This window comes from Poromitra crassiceps (genome assembly GCF_964638095.1).
Source record: "Poromitra crassiceps genome assembly, chromosome: 10".
Lineage (NCBI taxonomy): Eukaryota > Metazoa > Chordata > Actinopteri > Beryciformes > Melamphaidae > Poromitra > Poromitra crassiceps.
Window position 1 is genome coordinate 53,300,653 of NC_139631.1, and position 23,382 is coordinate 53,324,034.

The following is a 23,382-nucleotide window of genomic DNA, read 5'->3' on the forward strand; positions in this document are numbered from 1 at the left end:
ATGGTAGGTGTGTTTGCCTCCACGATCAATGCAGACCATTCAATGACATCCAGGCCCATTTCATTAGACGTGCTTTACAAAGAAGACAACACACGCCTTATCTGTGACCTGAATATGGTTCAGCCAGTGGTTCCCAACCTCAGGGTCGTGACCCCGGGTTAAGCCAATACCTCTGACCTTTTAATAATATCAACATACTGTACATGTCAAAGCATTGCCATCACACCATTATGCATGTATAGCAACAGGCGTTGACTGAAGTAAATGCAGATTTATTTCAAGATACAGTATATATTATTATAATAAACTTTTAGAAACCATATAAAACCTTTGGATTCTGGCTACTATGTTTCAATACAGGTGGCCATATTTTTCTGTTTGAAAAATTAACAATCGCAAAAACACTATTAGCATGGCACATACTTTCAACATTTGCATTTGCGTATTAGGGCGTGTGTCCATATAGCGTTGATTTTTTACCTTGCGTTTTTTTGCTGAGGCACTTTTTGTGGGTTGAAATAAATAAAAGCCAGATCACAGCAACGTCACCTGATGTTAGCTGACCAGCTGCTAGTTCAGTAATCAGCTGGTTAGTTAGCTGACCAGCTGCTAGTTCAGTAATCAGCTGATTAGTTAGCTGACCAGCTGCTAGTAATCAGCTGGTTAGTTAGCTGACCTGCTGCTAGTTCAGTAATCAGCTGGTTAGTTAGCTGACCAGCTGCTAGTTCGGTAATCAGCTGGTTAGTTAGCTGACCAGCTGCTAGTTCAGTAATCAGCTGGTTAGCACTTCAAGCAGACCAAACAGTGTTGTGGAACAAGCAAGTTTGGCTTACCAGATCATTCCCAATACATGTCTGGTATAATCCATACTGCCTTTAAGGTCGCTGTTACAATAATGCAAATTCACTGATTACGTATTTCTCAACCAGCTCTTTCACTTTCTCCATATTTCTTGTTGCTATGGGAAATGGCCAGCATCTCCGTCACTCGGCGTCTTTCTGAGAAGTTCAACGTTTGGCAACTTTGGAACGCCGGCTGCAACGCTTTTCAGGAGCAACCACTGCTGGTGCCCAGGGGAGGGAGGGTGTGTGTGTGTGTGTGGGGGGGGGGGGGAGGGTACACTATATGGACACGTGCTTACACACACATCATATGCACACGTCACAAACGCTACGCCTCCTCAACAGATATTTGCAGTCCATGAGTTGCTGAATGTCTTTTTTAACAGCTTTCTCTAATTGTTTAGAAACAACAGTCCCAGTTTCTACCAGTTGTGGCCCAAAAGATTTCTGTTAGGCAATACAATGATGTCTCTTCAAAGCACCGTCTCTCTGAAGACCCCTATCAGACTGTGGGGGCGCTCATGGTGATCTAGGCGTGACCCTGTCCTAGACCCCACCCTCGACCCTGTCCTAGACCCCACCCTCGACCCCGTCCTCGACCCCACCCTCGACCCCGTCCTAGAGCCCGCCCTCGACCCCAGCTTTGCAGTAGTTCCTTGGTGCTCCGCAGGCTGTATTGCCTCCCAGGTGAAGGAGCTGAGGTCCCCACAGCTCCGCAGGTGGAGCAGACCAGGCCTCCTCCTGGGGGGCAGAGGGAGAGTCTGGGAAGAGCCGCCCTGCTGCTGCTGAGGAGGTCGACGCCGGGAGACCACAGGCTGACTGGCCGGGAAACACTGACCCATCTCCGTCTCAGTAAACACCTGAAAGGAAGCAGCAGTGTTAAGGCCTTAATGCTGTTGGAACGAGTCTAAATGATGAATCGCTTGTATCTGCAGATTTCAGAATGCCAAATTTAAAAGATATTTTAATGCTACTTGTAAATACAAATAACACCAAGTTAAAAAAAAGAGAAAAAAAAGCTTGCAAACCAGCTTACTGAACATATCTAATGAAGGTTGTGAAACTATAAATGGGCAGAACAAGAAAAATTACACCAGGAATTAATTCCAGAAATAAATGGGTAAACCCAAGAAGGACCTGGACCACTCAATTCACTGGAATACATGTAATTCACTTATAGGTGCAGTAATTCACTTATACCAACGTTTTGACGCGACAGCGTCTTCATCAGAGTCAAAATTGAAATGGTGGTCTCGACCTAGTTTCAAGATGAAGACCAGACACGCTGCCTCGCACCACGCGCAATCCTAGTGACCTCACCTCATGTGACGTCCGCGTGACGCACTTGCCTATATGACGCCGATAATGTCGTCACTCTGATGAAGACGCTGTCGCGTCAAAACGTTGGTATAAGTGAATTAAATGTATTCCAGTGAATTGAGTGGTCCAGGTCCTTCTTGGGTTTACCCATTTCTTTCTGTTGTGAATACTGTCCTGTCCTGAGAGCACCAACCTCCCTCTGTGGGGGGGCTGAAGCACAAGAGACCCCTCTACCAGGAATTCATTGTTAAGGGACATGAAGTTTGTTCAGTTGTGTTTAGTAGAGCAGAAAAGATCCATATCGTACTACTACTAACCCTGTTCTAACCCTGTACTAAGCCTGTACTAACCCTGTTCTAACCCTGTTCTAACCCTGTACTAAGCCTGTTCTAACCCTGTTAAAATAATTCTGATTCTAATTGTGTTCTGTATGAAGCTAAGAATGGACATGTAAAATGTCATTGCATGATGAAAACAAAAGGTACTATCAGGGCTTAAAATGCACCGTTCCACCACCTTCAATTAATAAGTAAATAAATCTGATTGGTACTTTCATACATAATAAAGAGCATTTGTTTTAAATTAAAAACGATTTGTGAAATTTAGACAGCAGAGTGCTCCATCCCCGCCCCCCCAATTTTTAATCCCATTTTTATCCCCCATTAGTGCTAATTTAATTTATTTATCCTGGTTGCTACTCCACCCTCTGCCGATCTGGGAAAAGCCGAAACTGGCTCCATGCTTCCTCCGAGACATGGGCAGTTAGCCAGCCGCTTCTTTTCACCTGACAGGGGAAGAAGCTTCACCGGTAGGACATAGCACGTGGGAGGTTCACGCTATTCCAACCAGTTCCCCTCCCTCCGAACAGGCGCCCTTAACGACCAGAGGAGGAACCACATTAGCAACCAGGATATTGCATGTTTTGCTGAGGGGTTCCTATATGAAGGAAACAACCAGGAGGCACGGGGAGACTCTTCAATGTAGTCAACTCGCTGGTTATGTGATTAGATGTTTTGCTACGTTAAGTTTCTGTATTGTATACACTGCAGTAAACCTAGTATATTCTTGCTGTAGTTCAAACTTCATCCAATGTGAAGTGACTGCTAGCTTGTAAAACTATACTTTGAAATAAGCTTGTGAGATTCCAGATGATCTGTAGACTATGCATCATACCTCTCCCTGTCCCTATCTGAACTCCTACCTGTTCTATGTAGCTGGCACAGCGGACAGCTTCCTCCATGTGCTCCTGATCTGACTGGAGGACATCTCGTATGCTGTCCACCAGCTCCTGGAGCTCGGGGGCCAGGCCCTGGGCGGCCGGCTGCTCCAGTATTCTCCTGACCAGCTGCTGGGTGTGCTGGTAGCTCTGGTAGTCTACCATGGAGGAAGGCCGGGGCCGGCGGCGCTCCCTCCCCCGCCGTAGGGTGACCTGTCCCTGGGTCTGAGCAGCCAACGCGGGCTGGGAGGTCTGGGTGGAAGAATCAGTGGTCTGAAGGGAAGCAGCAAGGGGAGCATCGCTGCTCAGCACTAGGAGGAGAAAGGAGAGGGAAAGGGGATTATTAGTTGACATGACGTGGACTGGGATGGTGTTTTGTGTTTTTCAGATTGAAGATTGAATATTATTACATTATTGTCATGTCAACAGAGTTGATATGAATTTGTCTCATTGCAGCTCTTAAAAACGGACAGAAAACATAGAAAACACACAGGTGATAAAAAAAAAGAAATAAGAACAGCAAAAACAATTATCCAATTCATACATTCAAACATACCTAAAATATGGTGAGAGCCGTTGTAAAGTGCATTCTGCTACAGCATTTGTTTAAAACTTTAAGGTGTTGCTTTGTGCAGCTACCGTCTGCATTCAAAGTGCAGGTAAAAAGTGTGTTCAGCTAACGGACAGCCTCAGGATACAGTATGTGCTGCGAAGGCAGCCACAACAGCCAGAAGAGTACTAGGCTCTTTCATACACAGATCGCGGAAAAATAGCCGTTTAGGAGTCCCGTAAAGCCAGCCGCCTCGCCACAGAAATTGCTTTCACACAGAGCCAAGCAGCACGGCCACATTACCGTGCTGCTCTGTACTTTCAGGTGAAATCCCCCGCTCCCGCATTGAAAGGCGAGCAGAGGGATTTCCAGCTCCTCCTAGCCCAAATTAATATTTTCATAGGTTAGTGTAGCCTAGGCTACTGTATGATGAACGAATTCAATTCAACAACAGACTTTCCTCCTTCTCCTAGTCCGCTGAGGAGATCTGTATCGGCATTTTCATTGGCTGTTTGCCGATATCATAACTTAATAAAAAAATGCGCTAATTTGCGGCTGCTGCACCTGGAAGAATCCCCTCCTACAGTAGTTCTGTGTCTGGAGCAATGTCCCGCCCACAGCGCTATCTGATTGGTTACACATCAAGCAATAGCCTATCAGAGAGCTCAGAGATGAAATCTTGACACCTCACCTCAGTGCGTTCTGTTCAGCCGCAGCCTGCACTAGACAGGGGGACAGTGCGAGGCTGCCTGAAGCGAGAGCAGCGGACTAGTTGGCTGTTGTAACTGTAACACTCACACTGTGTTAAGGTAAAGCAGCAGATATTGTCATGCCAAAGTTGTAATAAAGTTAATATACATAATAATTACCTACGCTGACATTGCAAAAACACCACGATCTTATGAGCGATTCGTATGAAGCGCTGCCTCGCACAGTGTGGTGTGTGGAGATAGGTCTGTCTATCAGTCTACTTTTTTTACTTTCACTTGTCACTTTCTTGATACATGAGGTGATTTCCCCTGTAATTTTTTTATGAATGAGCTGACCATTCGCACCTTTTCCGGCTCGCTACGACGACCTTTCAAGTGGAGGCGGGTTGTCCGCCAATACGGCGATGTGACAACCTTTGGTGCCGGGACAAAAGGCGTACAATAATTACCCACCAACGCGCGTTTATGCCTTTCACATCGGAGCCGCGAATCCTAATTTCCGCGCATTTTTCGGCTTTCATGGCCGGTGTGAAAGACCCTACTGACTTAAACTGGCATTTTCCCAGGTTTAAAATACATGCTACAGCATGCGCTGGGACGCGTCATCAGTGATGTTAGCTGGGGTCGTGGGGTGTTTCGGGTCTGTCAACATCATACACCCTCGCCCAGTAGACCCGGCCAAGGCCGATTAAGACCCCGACCCGCGTCCCAGAAGCAGCCGCTCACTGATCAGCCTTCCTACTCTGTCTGCAACGTTGCCCGCGGAAGGGTTGATAATAATAATAATAATAAATTCAATTTATATAGCACGCTTTAAAATCCAAGGACTTCACAAGGTGCTTTACAGATGCATGATAAAAACAATCAAGCAATCAAACAGGGAAAAATAAAAATATATAAAAAATAAATATAAAGGAACAGCTACTAAAAGAATAAAAAGATAAAAGGATAAAGACATAAAAATATAACACGTGTAAATGGAGAGGGAGGACCCTAGGGGAAAGTGAGTGATCACCTCCCAATCCGCTGCAATAGAGTTAGTGCTACACCGCAGTATTGTAAGGCCCTTCGGTGCATGGAGGGTCTTTAAGGCCCTGTGTGGGTGACTCCAGGCCGGGCTCCTCCTACGTCTCACAGACCCTCCCACAGTAACAATAACAAATAAATATATACAAGGAAAAAACTGCAAGAGAAAAAATACTTACAAATAATTGGTCAGCGGGGAAAAGCTGTAAAATATTTCTGAAACTAGATAAGCAGGCAGGGGGCAAAGGGAAAGCCAACCTTTAGCAGGCAGGTCCAGCAGGACAGGGTCACTGTTGGAGCGCTGGATCCTGGGTCTCCTCCAGGGTCTCAGTGATGAGGTGTGCTGCTGACAAAGGGGATGGGCCTGGGCCACCGGGACTGGTACTGCCAATACCGATGGGGGGCTTATGTCTAAGACAGAAAACAGCAAAGACACGCAAAGACACACACACACACACACACACACACACACACACAATGAATCGCAGTTTCTGAAGCACAATTTGTACTCGCCCTCGCAATGCAACTCCCCAAAAATGTGACGGGCCGTCGGGTTGACACAGCTGATGTGAACAGACAGGTATAATGTGGAGATGTGGAGATAAGGTGGACAGAGGTTCTGTGTGTGAATGTGTGTCCTACCTTGGACAGAGGTTCTGTGTGTGAATGTGTGTCCTACCTTGGACAGAGGTTCCTTCCTCAGGGCTGGTAGTCTCGTTTACCGTCAGCTCTGTCATGGCGATCTCTGTCTCCTGAAAGAAGAGGACACGCTGCTATTCTAATACAAACCTATCATAGAATTCACTAAGCTAGTTTACTGTGTACCTGATTGACTGTAATGTCATGACGCTAAGCTAGTTTACTGTGTACCTGATTGACTGTAGTGTCATGATGCTAAGCTAGTTTACTGTGTACCTGATTGACTGTAATGTCATGATGCTAAGCTAGTTTACTGTGTACCTGAGTGACTGTAGTGTCATGATGCTAAGCTAGTTTACTGTGTACCTGATTGACTGTAGTGTCATGACGCTAAGCTAGTTTACTGTGTACCTGATTGACTGTAGTGTCATGATGCTAAGCTAGTTTACTGTGTACCTGAGTGACTGTAGTGTCATGATGCTAAGCTAGTTTACTGTGTACCTGAGTGACTGTAGTGTCATGACGCTAAGCTAGTTTACTGTGTACCTGAGTGACTGTAGTGTCATGACGCTAAGCTAGTTTACTGTGTACCTGATGGAATGTAGTGTCATGATGCTAAGCTAGTGTACTGTGTACCTGAGTGACTGTAGTGTCATGACGCTAAGCTAGTTTACTGTGTACCTGGGTGGCTGTAGTGTCATGACGCTAAGCTAGTTTACTGTGTACCTGATGGAATGTAGTGTCATGATGCTAAGCTAGTTTACTGTGTACCTGAGTGACTGTAGTGTCATGATGCTAAGCTAGTTTACTGTGTACCTGAGTGACTGTAGTGTCATGACGCTAAGCTAGTTTACTGTGTACCTGAGTGACTGTAGTGTCATGATGCTAAGCTAGTTTACTGTGTACCTGAGTGACTGTAGTGTCATGACGCTAAGCTAGTTTACTGTGTACCTGAGTGACTGTAGTGTCATGACGCTAAGCTAGTTTACTGTGTACCTGAGTGACTGTAGTGTCATGATGCTAAGCTAGTTTACTGTGTACCTGAGTGACTGTAGTGTCATGACGCTAAGCTAGTTTACTGTGTACCTGAGTGACTGTAGTGTCATGATGCTAAGCTAGTTTACTGTGTACCTGATTGAATGTAGTGTCATGACGCTAAGCTAGTTTACTGTGTACCTGAGTGACTGTAGTGTCATGACGCTAAGCTAGTTTACTGTGTACCTGAGTGACTGTAGTGTCATGACGCTAAGCTAGTTTACTGTGTACCTGATTGACTGTAGTGTCATGATGCTAAGCTAGTTTACTGTGTACCTGAGTGACTGTAGTGTCATGACGCTAAGCTAGTGTACTGTGTACCTGAGTGACTGTAGTGTCATGATGCTAAGCTAGTTTACTGTGTACCTGAGTGACTGTAGTGTCATGACGCTAAGCTAGTTTACTGTGTACCTGAGTGACTGTAGTGTCATGACGCTAAGCTAGTGTACTGTGTACCTGAGTGACTGTAGTGTCATGACGCTAAGCTAGTTTACTGTGTACCTGATTGAATGTAGTGTCATGATGCTAAGCTAGTTTACTGTGTACCTGATTGACTGTAGTGTCATGATGCTAAGCTAGTTTACTGTGTACCTGAGTGACTGTAGTGTCATGACGCTAAGCTAGTGTACTGTGTACCTGAGTGACTGTAGTGTCATGACGCTAAGCTAGTTTACTGTGTACCTGATTGACTGTAGTGTCATGATGCTAAGCTAGTTTACTGTGTACCTGATTGAATGTAGTGTCATGACGCTAAGCTAGTTTACTGTGTACCTGATTGACTGTAATGTCATGACGCTAAGCTAGTTTACTGTGTACCTGAGTGACTGTAGTGTCATGACGCTAAGCTAGTTTACTGTGTACCTGATTGACTGTAGTGTCATGATGCTAAGCTAGTGTACTGTGTACCTGATTGACTGTAGTGTCATGATGCTAAGCTAGTGTACTGTGTACCTGAGTGACTGTAGTGTCATGATGCTAAGCTAGTTTACTGTGTACCTGAGTGACTGTAGTGTCATGATGCTAAGCTAGTTTACTGTGTACCTGAGTGACTGTAATGTCATGACGCTAAGCTAGTTCACTGTGTACCTGAGTGACTGTAGTGTCCTGATGCTAAGCTAGTTTACTGTGTACCTGAGTGACTTGTGTCATGACGCTAAGCTAGTTTACTGTGTACCTGAGTGACTGTAGTGTCATGATGCTAAGCTAGTTTACTGTGTACCTGAGTGACTGTAGTGTCATGATGCTAAGCTAGTGTACTGTGTACTGTGTACCTGAGTGACTGTAGTGTCATGATGCTAAGCTAGTGTACTGTGTACTGTGTACCTGAGTGACTGTAGTGTGGGCGGAGCTTCCAGCGACAGCCTCGTATGGAGGAGGAGGATCTAAGGGGCAGAAGACTTCCACCCCTTTAATCCGAGCCCCATAGATATGAGGTAGGGGGATCACACTGTCCCCAAACATCCTGAAACACACAAGCCAGACAGACAACACAACTCATGAGTTCAAACATCCTGAAACACACAAGCCAGACAACACAACTCATGAGTTCAAGTTATTGCCATAACACTTCCACTGCCCAGATACCATCAACCCTGGGGGAAAGAAAACTAAAATCTGGGTAATAGAGCTGAACAGTCACGTGACATCTCTTGCCCCGGAAGAGAGTTCCCCATTCATTTACTCCACAGACATTTAGAAAAATCCATATATAAGTTTTAAGGCTGGATCCAAGCCAACCTAGTAGGGTCATCTGTGGCACTTCCGTGACCGTGGAGAGCGAAGGTCCGTTTCTCAATGGATTTGTCATCTTGGAGGGTTAATAAACAAATTTAGCCGGGGTGTATTTTTTAAAAAGGCGGGGAAAATATTTGAGAGACCAAAATCCAAAATGGCTGCTGTGGAAATGAACTTTTTAATGCTTTGACCTACAATGATGCACAATACATGGTTTCAGAGCTTATTCTGGTCAAGGAATACATATTTGGTGTTTATATAATGATTTGACTTATTTTTGACCTTCAAATACAAGATGGCTGCCAATTTTGAGCTCTAAAAGGCAGTTTTTTCAAAATCGTCATAGAGCCTTCATATTAGGCTTGAATGACAGGTCTTCTCATGATTAGTTGAATAATATACAGTATAAGTACACAGAAGTAATCTCTGAGGTCAATAAAGTCAATGTTTGTGTGTAAACAACAGTTGCTGATTTGCGGTTTCCCATTAAATAGGGTAGGCTACTGAGAATATGGTGTCCAGTTCATCCCATCACATTTTCATAATGAACCAAAAACAATTTTGCACTATAGCCTAACATAAAATAGTATTCTGTATGCAAAGCTAGCAAGGTTAGTTGCTTGAGCTGAATTTAAAGGTCAACTCAAAACAAACAATGAAATTAACTTTGAAATTAAAACGGAATCCTAGGCTACTAAATTTCATCAGCACACAGTAAAGGAAACTTGTCTTTGAACTCAGCTGACTGTCTAGTCCTAATCCCTGTTGTGCAATGTCCCTTTTCAGTGAAGTTTTAGTTTTTGTTAAGAGTATGGACTTTTAATCTTGACCTTGTTGGTAGGCAACGGCCCTTTTTCAGTCAAGCATTTTCAGATTAGCTCAGTCAGTCTGTGAAGCAGTCAGTGTCAGCACTTGCGCGAGCTCGCCTTTTCTCTAACTAATGTTAACATTACACAGTTTAAGAGACTTTGTTTGAGGATATCAACGTTATTCACTAGTCTAAAGATAGTTCTACCATCAAGAACATATAAAACAAAAGCAAAAACAATTTTTATTTGCAGAAGTCATCATTGATATTTGGTGTTAGCTAACGTTAGGTAACGTTATTATTTTTAGCTAAAGTTAATGTTATCTGTCTCCACACTTCTGTCAACTGACATATGCATTTGCTTTTGAAAATAAACAGCCTGGCTTGCTTAAGCATAACTGAAGATTAAATAGAAATATAACATGACGAATGCATGTACCGATTGGTTGCCCCATCTTCCCAGGAGGTGGGCGTGTAAACATCATCAAATTTATCAAGTCCTGACCAGTCTTGGGCTTTTAATTGTAAGCTGTCCCATTTGCCTTGATTTATTGTATCGGTGGGCTTGCAAGGCTTGTCACATTTTAGGACACATTCATAGGACATTGTGTGCTTTGTCTTTCATTGGGAGGGAAAGCAACTCGCTATTATATTACTGTTATATTATATTGCTGTTATACGCTGTTTATTTTCAAAAGCAAATGCATATGTCAGTTGACAGAATTGTGGAGACAGATAACATTAACTTTAGCTAAAAATAATAACGTTACCTAACGTTAGCTAACACCAAATATCAATGATGACAATGAAAAATTGTTTTTGCTTTTGTTTTATATGTTCTTGATGGTAGAACTATCTTTAGACTAGTGAATAACGTTGATAACCTCAAACAAAGTTTTCTTTTTCTTTTTCTTTTTTATATATTCCCCCCCCGATTTTTTATCCCATTTTTATCCCCCATTAGTGCTAACGTAATTTCTTTATCCTGGTTGCTACTCCACCCTCTGCCGATCTGGGGAGAGCCGAAACTGGCTCCATGCTTCCTCCGAGACATGGGCAGTTAGCCAGCCGCTTCTTTTCACCTGACAGGGGAAGCTTCACCGGTAGGACATAGCACGTGGGAGGTTCACACTATTCCAACCAGTTCCCCTCCCTCTGAACAGGCGCCCTTAACGACCAGAGGAGGAACCACATTAGCAACCAGGATATTGCATGTTTTTGGTGAAGGGGGTTCCTATATGAAGGAAACCCCCGGGAGGCACGGGGAGAACATGCAAACTCCACACAGAAAGGCCCTTTTGACGACCCCACCCGGGCGGTGGGCACTCGAGGACATGCGGACGGGCACGCATTCCTTCAGCGTTCACATCGTCCCAGGTGGGAATCGAACCCACGACCTTCGAGCTGTGAGGCGATAGTGCTTACCACTACCCCACCGTACCTCCTTTTATATCCTCAAACAAAGTGTCTTAAAGTGTGTAATGTTAACATTAGTTAGAGAAAAAGCGAGCTCGCGCAAGTGCTGACACTGACTGCTTCACAGACTGACTGGGCTAATCTGAAAATGCTTGACTGAAAAAGGGCCGTTGCCTACCAACAAGGTCAAGATTAAAAGTCCATACTCTTAACAAAAACTAAAACTTCACTGAAAAGGGACATTGCACAACAGCGATTAGGACTAGACAGTCAGCTGAGTTCAAAGACAAGTTTCCTTTACTGTGTGCTGATGAAATTTAATAGCCTAGGATTCAGTTTTAATTTCAAAGTTAATTTCATTGTTTGTTTTGAGTTGACCTTTAAATTCAGCTCAAGCAACTAACCTTGCTAGCTTTGCATACAGAATACTATTTTATGTTAGGCTATAGTGCAAAATTGTTTTTGGTTCATTATGAAAATGTGATGGGATGAACTGGACACCATATTCTCAGTAGCCTACCCTATTTAATGGGAAACCGCAAATCAGCAACTGTTGTTTACACACAAACATTGACTTTAATGACCTCAGAGATTACTTCTGTGTACTTATACTGTATATTATTCAACTCATCATGAGAAGACCTGTCATTCAAGCCTAATATGAAGGCTCTATGACGATTTTGAAAAAACTGCCTTTTAGAGCTCAAAATTGGCAGCCATCTTGTATTTGAAGGTAAAAAATAAGTCAAATCATTATATAAACACCAAATATGTATTCCTTGACCAGAATAAGCTCTGAAACCATGTATTGTGCATCATTGTAGGTCAAACCATTAAAAAGTTCATTTCCACGGCAGACATTTTGGATTTTGGTCTCTCAAATATTTTCCCCGCCTTTTTTAAAAATACACCCCGGCTAAATTTGTTTATTAACCCTCCTAGATGACAAATCCATTGAGAAACGGACCTTCGCTCTCCACGGTCACGGAAGTGCCACAGATGACCCTACTAACCTGTGACCTACTGACTCGTGAGTGATCATAAAACATTTCACTTTTAGCAAAAAATAAAGACGGGGGGGGGGGTGAATGGGGAACCCTCTTCCGGGGCAAGAGATGTCACGTGACTGTTCAGCTCAATTGGCCTTTGTCTTTATTTAAGATCCCCATTAACTACAGCAGAGCTGCAGCTATTCTTCCTGGGCTCCTGTCATGACAACAACTGTTTGTTGGTTGATTGATTGTCCCAGAAATAATTGCCATTTCTGGTACCAGGCTACTAGACCACAGTACTTTTAGAATGGTTCACTGGGAATTCTCACTTAAATCTGCATTTCTTGCTCATTCCAAACAGCTGTATCAAAAAAAAATATATCTCACATTATCTTCACCTAGTTTCCTGTGTGTGTGTGTGTGTGTGTGTGTGTGTGTGTGTGTGGCATTACCGGCGAGCCAGGCGTGGCGTGTATGAGTAGAAGGTGGAGAAGTAGGAGGGGGGAGGAGCTGGAGCCACAAACTCATCTGGGTCCGGGGCCAGAGTAGGCTCCTCCCCTTCCTCCACCGTGGCCCGGGGCTCATCCTATCACAGAACAGTGATGACTTCATCATAAATCAACAAGCAGTCATGTCTAACAAGTCAAGAAAAGGAAATGTACACAGACTTTGGAATGTTTCGGGGAATATATCTGACAAGTGAATTGCAGTGTGCTTATTGGTCAGATTGTGGGTTTTGCAGTGTGCTTATTGGTCAGATTGTGGGTTTTGCAGTGTGCTTATTGGTCAGATTGTGGGTTGTAGTTTGTCGCTGGACCCAAGCTCAATAGAGCCTACATCAGTAATCAATCACAACTGCCTGGTGTGGAGATTGCATGGTCATGGAGGTGTGGAGGTTGTAGGGTTATGGAGGTGTTCATGTAGTAGAGTCATGGAGGTGTGAAGGTTGTAGGGTCATGGAGGTGTGGAGGTTGTAGAGTCATGGAGGTGTGGAGGTTGTAGAGTCATGGAGGTGTGGAGGTTGTAGAGTCATGGAGGTGTGGAGGTTGTAGGGTCATGGAGGTGTGGAGGTTGTAGAGTCATGGAGGTGTGGAGGTTGTAGGGTCATGGAGGTATTCAGGTTGTAGGGTCATGGAGGTGTTCAGGTTGTAGGGTCATGGAGGTGTGGAGGTTGTAGGGTAATGGAGGTGTTCAGGTTGTAGGGTCATGGAGGTATTCAGGTTGTAGGGTCATGGAGGTGTTCAGGTTGTAGGGTCATGGAGGTGTGGAGGTTGTAGAGTCATGGAGGTGTGGAGGTTGTAGAGTCATGGAGGTGTGGAGGTTGTAGGGTCATGGAGGTGTGGAGGTTGTAGAGTCATGGAGGTGTGGAGGTTGTAGGGTCATGGAGGTATTCAGGTTGTAGGGTCATGGAGGTGTTCAGGTTGTAGGGTCATGGAGGTGTGGAGGTTGTAGGGTAATGGAGGTGTTCAGGTTGTAGGGTCATGGAGGTATTCAGGTTGTAGGGTCATGGAGGTGTTCAGGTTGTAGGGTCATGGAGGTGTGGAGGTTGTAGGGTCATGGAGGTGTTCAGGTTGTAGGGTCATGGAGGTGTTCAGGTTGTAGGGTCATGGAGGTGTTCAGGTTGTAGGGTCGTGGAGGTGTTCAGGTTGTAGGGTCATGGAGGTATTCAGGTTGTAGGGTCGTGGAGGTGTTCAGGTTGTAGGGTCATGGAGGTATTCAGGTTGTAGGGTAATGGAGGTGTGGAGGTTGTAGGGTCATGGAGGTGTGAAGGTTGTAGGGTCATGGAGGTGTTCAGGTTGTAGGGTCATGGAGGTGTTCAGGTTGTAGGGTCATGGAGGTGTGGAGGTTGTAGGGTCATGGAGGTGTTCAGGTTGTAGAGTCATGGAGGTGTTCAGGTTGTAGGGTCGTGGAGGTGTTCAGGTTGTAGAGTCATGGAGGTATTCAGGTTGTAGGGTCATGGAGGTGTGGAGGTTGTCTGGTCATGGAGGTGTTCAGGTGTAGGGTCATGGAGGTGTTCAGGTTGTAGGGTCATGGAGGTGTTCAGGTTGTAGGGTCATGGAGGTGTGGAGGTTGTAGGGTCATGGAGGTGTGGAGGTTGTCTGGTCATGGAGGTGTGGAGGTTGTAGGGTCATGGAGGTATGGTACCATGCACGGAGGTCTTGTTGTGAAGATCTGGAGGTAACGCAGGGCAGCCGCCATGAGGCACACCGCTGTGGTCAGAGCATTCAGAGCGCACAGCGCAAACAAGACTTTCTGGGAGACCAAAGAGACACAATCAGAAGAGTTAAGCTCTTTGCACACACAGTCATCTGAAAAACACCTTGCACACTGAGTCCGATGGGTTTTATTAATACATTTGTCATTCTATTTGCAATTCGCGAGACAAAGAACTGTAACCATAGAAACATCTACAAGCTAGAACTGCAACCATATAAACATCTACAAGCTAGAACTGTAACCATAGCAATGACTGTAACTAGCATCCATGGGCTACACACACTGTAGCAGAGCTGTAACCATAGCAATGTAACAATTAAAAAATTAACCAATGGATTTCATGCTCTCTGAATTCATTATCATGTGTATGTATGTATGTATGTGTAATATAGATTGACATATACATAAATTAATATAAATTAGTAAGTATGAAAGATTAGTTTTTTTTTATAGTGAGATAGACATAGATAGGCATATTCCCCCCCACCCCCACCCCACCTTGAGCAGTGTCCTCATGGTGGTGCAGGAGGGTGCAGGGTGCAGCAGCAGCAGCTTCTCCTCTGGACATTTGGAGCTGGGCGTGAGGGCGCAGCAGTAACACACATCGCCCGCCTCGCTCTGAAATAACAGACAAGTGGTTGCTGAAAAAGGCCAAACTCCCCACTCAGCATCTAGTATAAACTTTCACAGGAGCACAATAGAGAGCATACTCTGCTACTGCGCCACCGTGTGGTATGCCAGCTGCATTGCAGACTTGGTCCGGGTTGTAAAAACGGCACAGAGAATTGTGGGAAGTGAACCACGCTCCCAACCTTAGACTCTGTATACGCCGTCTACACAAGAAGGCTAGCAAGAACGACCACATTAAAACAATTATGTGAACAGCCAAACAAAAACATCGGATCTGAGCAATGAATCTGAATTGAAAATGGGGCAGCCATCTTGTCTCCGTCTATTTCTATTGTTATGAAATAACAGCAGCCGTGGGATGAACAGAGGTGATGTCATTGTTTTAACATGTTGCTAATGAGTTTCCACTAAGGAGGAAGAGAAGGATGAACCACCAATCAGATGGCCAAAACAAACACACCCGTCGACAGACACACACACACGCGCACACAAACAGACAGACAGACAGACAGACAGACAGACAGACAGACAGACAGACAGACAGACAGACACACACACACACACACACACACACACACACACACACACACACGTCTCACCAGTTGACAGTTGGTCATGCTGGAGACCAGCTGGGCTCCCTGGCAGCAGAGAATGAAGCCGGCCAGGTTGAGGAGCACACACACCACCGACAGCAGCACAAACACATTGACCTGCAGGGAGGAGGAGGAGGAGGAGGAGGAGGAGGAGGGAGGAGGGAGGAGGAGGAGGAGGAGGGAGGAGGAGGAGGGAGGAGGAGGAGGAGGAGGAGGAGGAGGAGGAGGAGGAGGAGGGAGGAGGAGGAGGAGGAGGGAGGAAAGAGAGATGGATCATAATGGGGAGTAAATAATCACTGCCTTATGGAAGGTAGAAAAATGCTTTCTCTTACCAGCAGCAGCATCGGCCTCCTCCATGTTGTTAAGCCTACGATACCTGAGAGAATCACCTGGAAACACATGAAGGAGACTGATTAGAGAGGTGTGTGTGTGGTGTGCACAGTGCACAGTACACACACACACACACACACACACACACACACACACACACACACACACACACACACAAACCTATAGGCTGAATGAGTGCAGGGCACGGTGTACTGATGGTTAATGTTCTTCCTTACACAAAAATGGGTTTGCACAGCAGCGCGAGGCGGCACCCCGGTCATAAGGTATTTTCGGGTGAGTCAGTCCGTCTGGGACGCGTGCTGCTTCCTGCTTCCTGCTTCCTGCTTCCTGCTTACTGCGGTGGCGCTTTGTCAGATTGCCTCTCGTTTCCCGATGGGGCGGTGTTTGAACCATCAGGCCAATCATGATACTTATATGTACAATACATCACCGCCCACCTGGGATTAGTTCATGTCATTAGATCAGACTGACAGTTTGGACAGACTGTGGACTGGTTCATGTCATTAGATCAGATTGACAGTTTGGACAGACTGTGGACTGGTTCATGAAATTAGATCAGACTGACAGTTCGGACAGACTGTGGATGGGTTCATGTCATTAGATCAGACTGACAGTTCGGACAGACTGTGGACTGGTTCATGTCATTAGATCAGACTGACAGTTCGGACAGACTGTGGACTGGTTCATGTCATTAGATCAGACTGACAGTTTGGACAGACTGTGGACTGGTTCATGTCATTAGATCAGACTGACAGTTCGGACAGACTGTGGATGGGTTCATGTCATTAGATCAGACTGACAGTTTGGACAGACTGTGGACTGGTTCATGTCATTAGATCAGATTGACAGTTCGGACAGACTGTGGACTGGTTCATGTCATTAGATCAGACTGACAGTTTGGACAGACTGTGGACTGGTTCATGTCATTAGATCAGATTGACAGTTTGGACATACTGTGGACTGGTTCATGTCATTAGATCAGACTGACAGTTTGGACAGACTGTGGACAGGTTCATGTCATTAGATCAGACTGACAGTTTGGACAGACTGTGGACTGGTTCATGTCATTAGATCAGATTGACAGTTCGGACAGACTGTGGACTGGTTCATGTCGTTAGATCAGACTGACAGTTCGGACAGACTGTGGACTGGTTCATGTCATTAGATCAGACTGACAGTTTGGACAGACTGTGGACTGGTTCATGTCATTAGATCAGACTGACAGTTTGGACAGACTGTGGACTGGTTCATGTCATTAGATCAGACTGACAGTTTGGACATACTGTGGACTGGTTCATGTCGTTAGATCAGACTGACAGTTTGGACATACTGTGGAATGGTTCATGTCATTAGATCAGATTGACAGTTTGGACAGACTGTGGACTGGTTCTGTCTAGGGATGCGCCGATCCGATATTGGTATCGGGTATCGGCCCCGATATAGCACAAAATTCTAGATCGGGTATCGGTGGCAAATGGCCCGATCCATAGACCGATCCATAGGGGCCGTTCTATTCACTCTAATTCTATGTGTGTGCAGCGTGTGATGTCATACGCTAGCAACGTGCTCAGCACGCCTGGGGTAGACTGTTTCCAAACAAGCTGATGTAGGCTAGGCAGCAGCAGCTAACAGCATGGAGCAAGCCAAAGGATCACCTATTTGGAGGTATTTCATGCTAGCTACGCCAACCAGTTTGACACAGGGCTGCCCTGTTGATAAGCTGACATCACACACACGGACCCTCTCTCTCCCTCTCTCATCTCCCTGACGCAGCCGTGCTTGATTGAGCAACTCCGACTCCGCAGCTAGTTAACGATCTTTAACCAGCAGCAGCTGTTGCATGCTCATGTGGTGAAACGCTGTCCAGAGACAACCTGTCGTTGAAACGCTGTGCAGAGACAATAATATGGACTGTCTATCACCCTGAAGTTTGCGTGAGCACATAGCCTACATGTAAGCTGTGATACTTATGTTGTGAATAATTGTACCTCATTCTGTTTGTTTGTTTAGAATAGCCTTAAAGCCTACTTGCGACGGTCTTGCTCAATTGACTGACGGTTTAAGTAGCCTACTTTTCAGATGAAGTTACCTTACCTTATTATCAGTGCTGTTCAGGCTAATGTAGGATTATGTAGGCTAATGTTGATTATTGTGCGCTAATAATAGTAGCCTAATTCTGTATTGGTTTATTGGTGTATGGACACAGTTGAAATGTTTATTACTCTCCCTTATTAAGACAATCTGTTAATATGTGCTAAACAAGAGAGGTAACGTTAGTTACTTATATCAATACACAGTGTACTTAGCTATTGTATAACAGAAATAACTGTCATATTTGTTGGATTTACATTAAACTCAAGACCATTTATTTGCTTATGTTTATTTCAAATCCTGTAATATCTGTATGTTCAACTCAGTTCATGGAAATAATCAAAGCTCAAACAACAAAGGATTCTCTGACAGGAATCATTTCCATATTGTACCACCAACCCATGCCAGTTGACTAAGTGCATAGTATCTTAAATATAAGGTGACTAAGAATGGCAACCATATTACAGTTTCGGCAACCAAAAGCTGATGCCTAGCGACTGCAGGGCTGCATGGGGGAGATGAGAGAGAGAGTCTGTGTGTGATTAATATTGATTTAGGGTTTTAGGAATATAAGAAACATGTTTATTTTGGGGTACATATTTTGCTGTTTGCTGTCCCTATTGTTTAAAATGTGGTTGCCACTGAGGCAACCACAGGCCATTTTTTTTATGGTTGCCAAGGGCAACTGGACAGCCGTTAATGTCAAGCACTGGTATCGGATCGGTACTCGGTATCGGCCGATACTGGCCCCCCACATATCGGTATCGATATCGGAGGCGAAAAACGCGGATCGGAGCATCCCTAGTTCTGTCATTAGATCAGATTGACTGTTTGGACAGACTGTGGACTGGTTCATGTCATTAGATCAGACTGACAGTTTGGACATACTGTGGACTGGTTCATGTCGTTAGATCAGACTGACAGTTTGGACAGACTGTGGACTGGTTCATGTCATTAGATCAGATTGACTGTTTGGACAGACTGTGGACTGGTTCTGTCATTAGATCAGACTGACAGTTTGGACATACTGTGGACTGGTTCATGTCATTAGATCAGATTGACAGTTTGGACAGACTGTGGACTGGTTCATGTCATTAGATCAGACTGACAGTTTGGACAGACTGTGGACTGGTTCATGTCATTAGATCAGACTGACAGTTTGGACAGACTGTGGACTGGTTCATGTCGTTAGATCAGACTGACAGTTTGGACATACTGTGGACTGGTTCATGTCATTAGATCAGATTGACAGTTTGGACAGACTGTGGACTGGTTCATGTCATTAGATCAGACTGACAGTTTGGACAGACTGGACGGGTTCATGTCATTAGATCATATATAATAATATATATAATATATATAATATATAAATAACACATATTATACTAAAACACAATTTCTACTACTCCCTAAGGAATATTGCAAGGCATTTTTCACATAAGCCTGTATTTTTCGGTCTCCCCATCTGCTACTCAGATTAATGGAGTTATTATTTAGCGTTTCCTCCAACTCGATCATGAGCATGAAAAAGGCTGACATGGAACAGATTGTTCAAATAAATCTCTCACAGAAAGCGGCAAAACACAAACATACACTACATGTATATATATATATATACACATGTGTATATATACACACGTGTATATATACACATGTGTGTATATATACACACATATGTATATATATACACGTGTATACAGTATATACACAATACTGTAAGCATACAAGAATGCCAAATTCCTCTGTCTTTATTATTTTACTTCTCACAACACAGACACACAGACACACAGACACACACACAGACAAACACACACACACACACACAAGATGGTGTTGGTCTAAAATTGGAAAGAGCAGGAGGCGCATTAGGCCTTCCAGAAATAAACAGTCGGGCCTATTTGGGTCAGAGACCGAGTTAAAAGCAAACATTCTTTTCTTGAGGTCACTGCTTCCTGGTTCACTTAGTTTCTAAAGCAATACTGTACTTGTGTTGTTTTCTTCCCACCACCATCAAATTAATCTGCTTTGTAAATGTGAACTATCAGCTGTATTTACTATTTAGAAAGGCCCATGGTCCCATGCATGTTGTGCATACAATGACCCTGTTACAGAATGTTCTGCTAAGATGGGTACTTTGCTCAGTGAGATAGGAAGTCCTCTAGATTTGAGACCTGGTTAAACGAATTGGTGAGCATTTTACACATAGAAAGACTGAGATACGAACTGTCTGGCAATCCTCATACACTTTTCAGGATATGGAACCCGGACCAACAGAACCCCTCTTAGAATGTAGCCTGGTAAACCAGCCGGTCACGTGAACTCACATTGATTTCATTTCGTTCTACCAGACCGTCGGCCTCAACTCTAAGAGGGCTTTCTGCAGAAACTGCAAAGCAGACGAGCCAATCAGCAACCCGCCTCGTAGTTGACATCGTAACCGGCCAATCAGGAATGTCGCTAGCAAAACAGTAATGGCCGCCTCGCAGTGTTACCTCTGTAACACTGTTCACTGTACAGCTGTAGTGTGATGATAAGCAGGAAACCTCTCTATAACACTGAAAATAGTCTAATGTAATGATATTGACTACAACAAAATATGGGCTATCATCAGTGAATTGAGTCTAAAGATTATCAGTATGGGGGGCATTATCAGACAAACCCTAGTTGCTACACCCGTGAGTGTTTTTCTCTAACTATATTTGTCTTCAGATCTGTACACGTGGACCCTCCACTACAACACATATGTGGATTTCTTCTTCTCTGCGTCGCTGCCTTCCAGTGTGGGATGTTTGAACTGGAGTCCCTACTACCACATGCTACAATCTGACAATCCACCACTTCTTTGTTTGTTCGCTGCCAAACATATCGCCTACTGTAGGCCCAGTGAATCACTGCCGTCACACAACAGACATACTGCCCTCTGTAGAGCACGGTGTGAAAGACAGAGACATCTATAGCCCAGAGGCGAGACTGGAGGAGACTGGGGGCGAGCTGTAGTGGAAAGTGATAGGGTTTATCCTTTAATAGCTCTGAATCGATGGGCAGATACAATCAGGACGGTGTACAGGGATTCTCTCCAGGTAATGTAAGCTTCACTGGGCTACAGCACATCCACAGGGCTTTCACCAATACTCCACTGACAGCAGGTCTCCTCATTCTGCCGTGGACTCATCATCACTGAACTCAAATGAAAGCTAGTGTAGACCTAACAGAAGGTAGTGTAGACCTAACAGAAGCTAGTGTAGACCTAACAGAAGCTAGTGTAGACCTAACAGAAGGTAGTGTAGACCTAACAGAAGCTAGTGTAGACCTAACAGAAGCTAGTGTAGACCTAACAGAAGCTAGTGTAGACCTAACAGAGGCTAGTGTAGACCTAACAGAAGCTAGTGTAGACCTAACAGAAGGTAGTGTAGACCTAACAGAAGGTAGTGTAGACCTAACAGAAGCTAGTGTAGACCTAACAGAAGGTAGTGTAGACCTAACAGAAGCTAGTGTAGACCTAACAGAAGGTAGTGTAGACCTAACAGAAGGAAGTGTAGACCTAACAGAAGCTAGTGTAGACCTAACAGAAGGAAGTGTAGACCTAACAGAAGCTAGTGTAGACCTAACAGAAGGAAGTGTAGACCTAACAGAAGCTAGTGTAGACCTAACATAATGAAAGCTAGTGTAGACCTAACAGAAGCTAGTGTAGACCTAACAGAATGAAAGCTAGTGTAGACCTAACAGAAGCTAGTGTAGACCTAACAGAAGCTAGTGTAGACCTAACAGAATGAAAGCTAGTGTAGACCTAACAGAAGCTAGTGTAGACCTAACAGAATGAAAGCTAGTGTAGACCTAACAGAAGCTAGTGTAGACCTAACAGAAGCTAGTGTAGACCTAACAGAATGAAAGCTAGTGTAGACCTAACATAAGCTAGTGTAGACCTAACAGAATGAAAGCTAGTGTAGACCTAACAGAAGCTAGTGTAGACCTAACAGAAGCTAGTGTAGACCTAACAGAATGAAAGCTAGTGTAGACCTAACATAAGCTAGTGTAGACCTAACAGAATGAAAGCTAGTGTAGACCTAACAGAAGCTAGTGTAGACCTAACAGAAGCTAGTGTAGACCTAACAGAAGCTAGTGTAGACCTAACAGAAGGAAGTGTAGACCTAACAGAAGGTAGTGTAGACCTAACAGAAGCTAGTGTAGACCTAACAGAAGCTAGTGTAGACCTAACAGAAGCTAGTGTAGACCTAACAGAATGAAAGCTAGTGTAGATCTAACAGAAGCTAGTGTAGACCTAACAGAAGGTAGTGTAGACCTAACAGAAGCTAGTGTAGACCTAACATAATATCCTCTGCATGACTGGGCAGAGAGAAGGTGCAGGGCAGGTAAGTCAAAGTATACACGCACATGTCTTTTCCAGGTGCTGAGTCAAAACAGTGACTAATTTGAAATCGTCTTTGGTCTAGCTAGCATAACACAGCGTCAAGCGCCCCGCCAACAAGACACACACTTCCGTTTCCTGCCTTCAACATAAGAGCATAGCTGTCCAGAACGTAAACCTAAATTATATATAGCACCTCCATAAAAATAGGTTTACAGTCTTATTACTTTTTTTTTTTGCAATTTGTCGCATAGCAATGATAGCATGTAAATGCCTCTTCCACAGCCACATGTCTGGCAACAGGCTGGCTGTTGATGTTTGATACGACCTGTTGATAAATAGGCTACACGTGATAAAAGCAAAACAATGGTCGTGCGCACGCACGCACACGAAAGCCATGGCGGCTGAGATTGACTCACCGAGGAGCCTGCCCAGAAAGGACAGGAGGTCCGGATGGGCGCTGAGTTGCTGAGGGACAGCGCTCCGAAAGACAGAGCCACCATGGAGCCGCCGAGCAGCAGCTGCAGCAAGCCCAGCGACAGCAGCGGCCGGCCGGGCAGCAGCGACCGAGACGAGCCGCCGCCCACGCCGCCCACGCCGGCCATGCGAGGCGAGGAGGCGGGGGACAAGCCGCGCGGGGGTCGGCTCCGGTGAGACGGGTCTGCCAGCTGCGGAGCCCCGGCTACCGGACAGCAGGAACCCGGCAGCACGACCGGGAGCGACATCTGATCTAATAAAACTCTGACTGTGAGCCTGGAAAACAACAGCTCACCCTGACCGGGCAGACAGACAGGCAGACCCAACCAGAGCAGCGCGCCCCTGGTGCTGGGCAGACAGACAGGCAGG

The 23,382-nt window shown here is 44.9% G+C and overlaps 1 protein-coding gene across 2 annotated transcripts; it reads right to left on the reverse strand.

The window, feature by feature from the left end:
• Positions 1-72: 72 nt before the first annotated feature.
• Positions 73-23,261, reverse strand: fam189a2 (family with sequence similarity 189 member A2; the record flags this gene model as incomplete). 2 transcript variants are annotated; one of them, XM_083644759.1, is made up of 11 exons in its annotated part: positions 73-1,702; positions 3,364-3,689; positions 5,923-6,075; positions 6,344-6,416; positions 8,662-8,800; positions 12,741-12,874; positions 14,434-14,541; positions 15,004-15,123; positions 15,735-15,845; positions 16,061-16,117; positions 22,956-23,261. In XM_083644759.1, 11 exons carry the CDS (start codon positions 23,259-23,261, stop codon positions 1,316-1,318), a joined length of 1,914 nt encoding a protein of 637 aa, XP_083500885.1. In that variant the 3' UTR covers positions 73-1,315. The 2 variants fall into 2 exon arrangements, with proteins under 2 accessions (XP_083500885.1, XP_083500886.1); XM_083644760.1 differs by lacking the exon at positions 22,956-23,261 and adding an exon at positions 16,295-16,396.
• Positions 23,262-23,382: the final 121 nt, after the last annotated feature.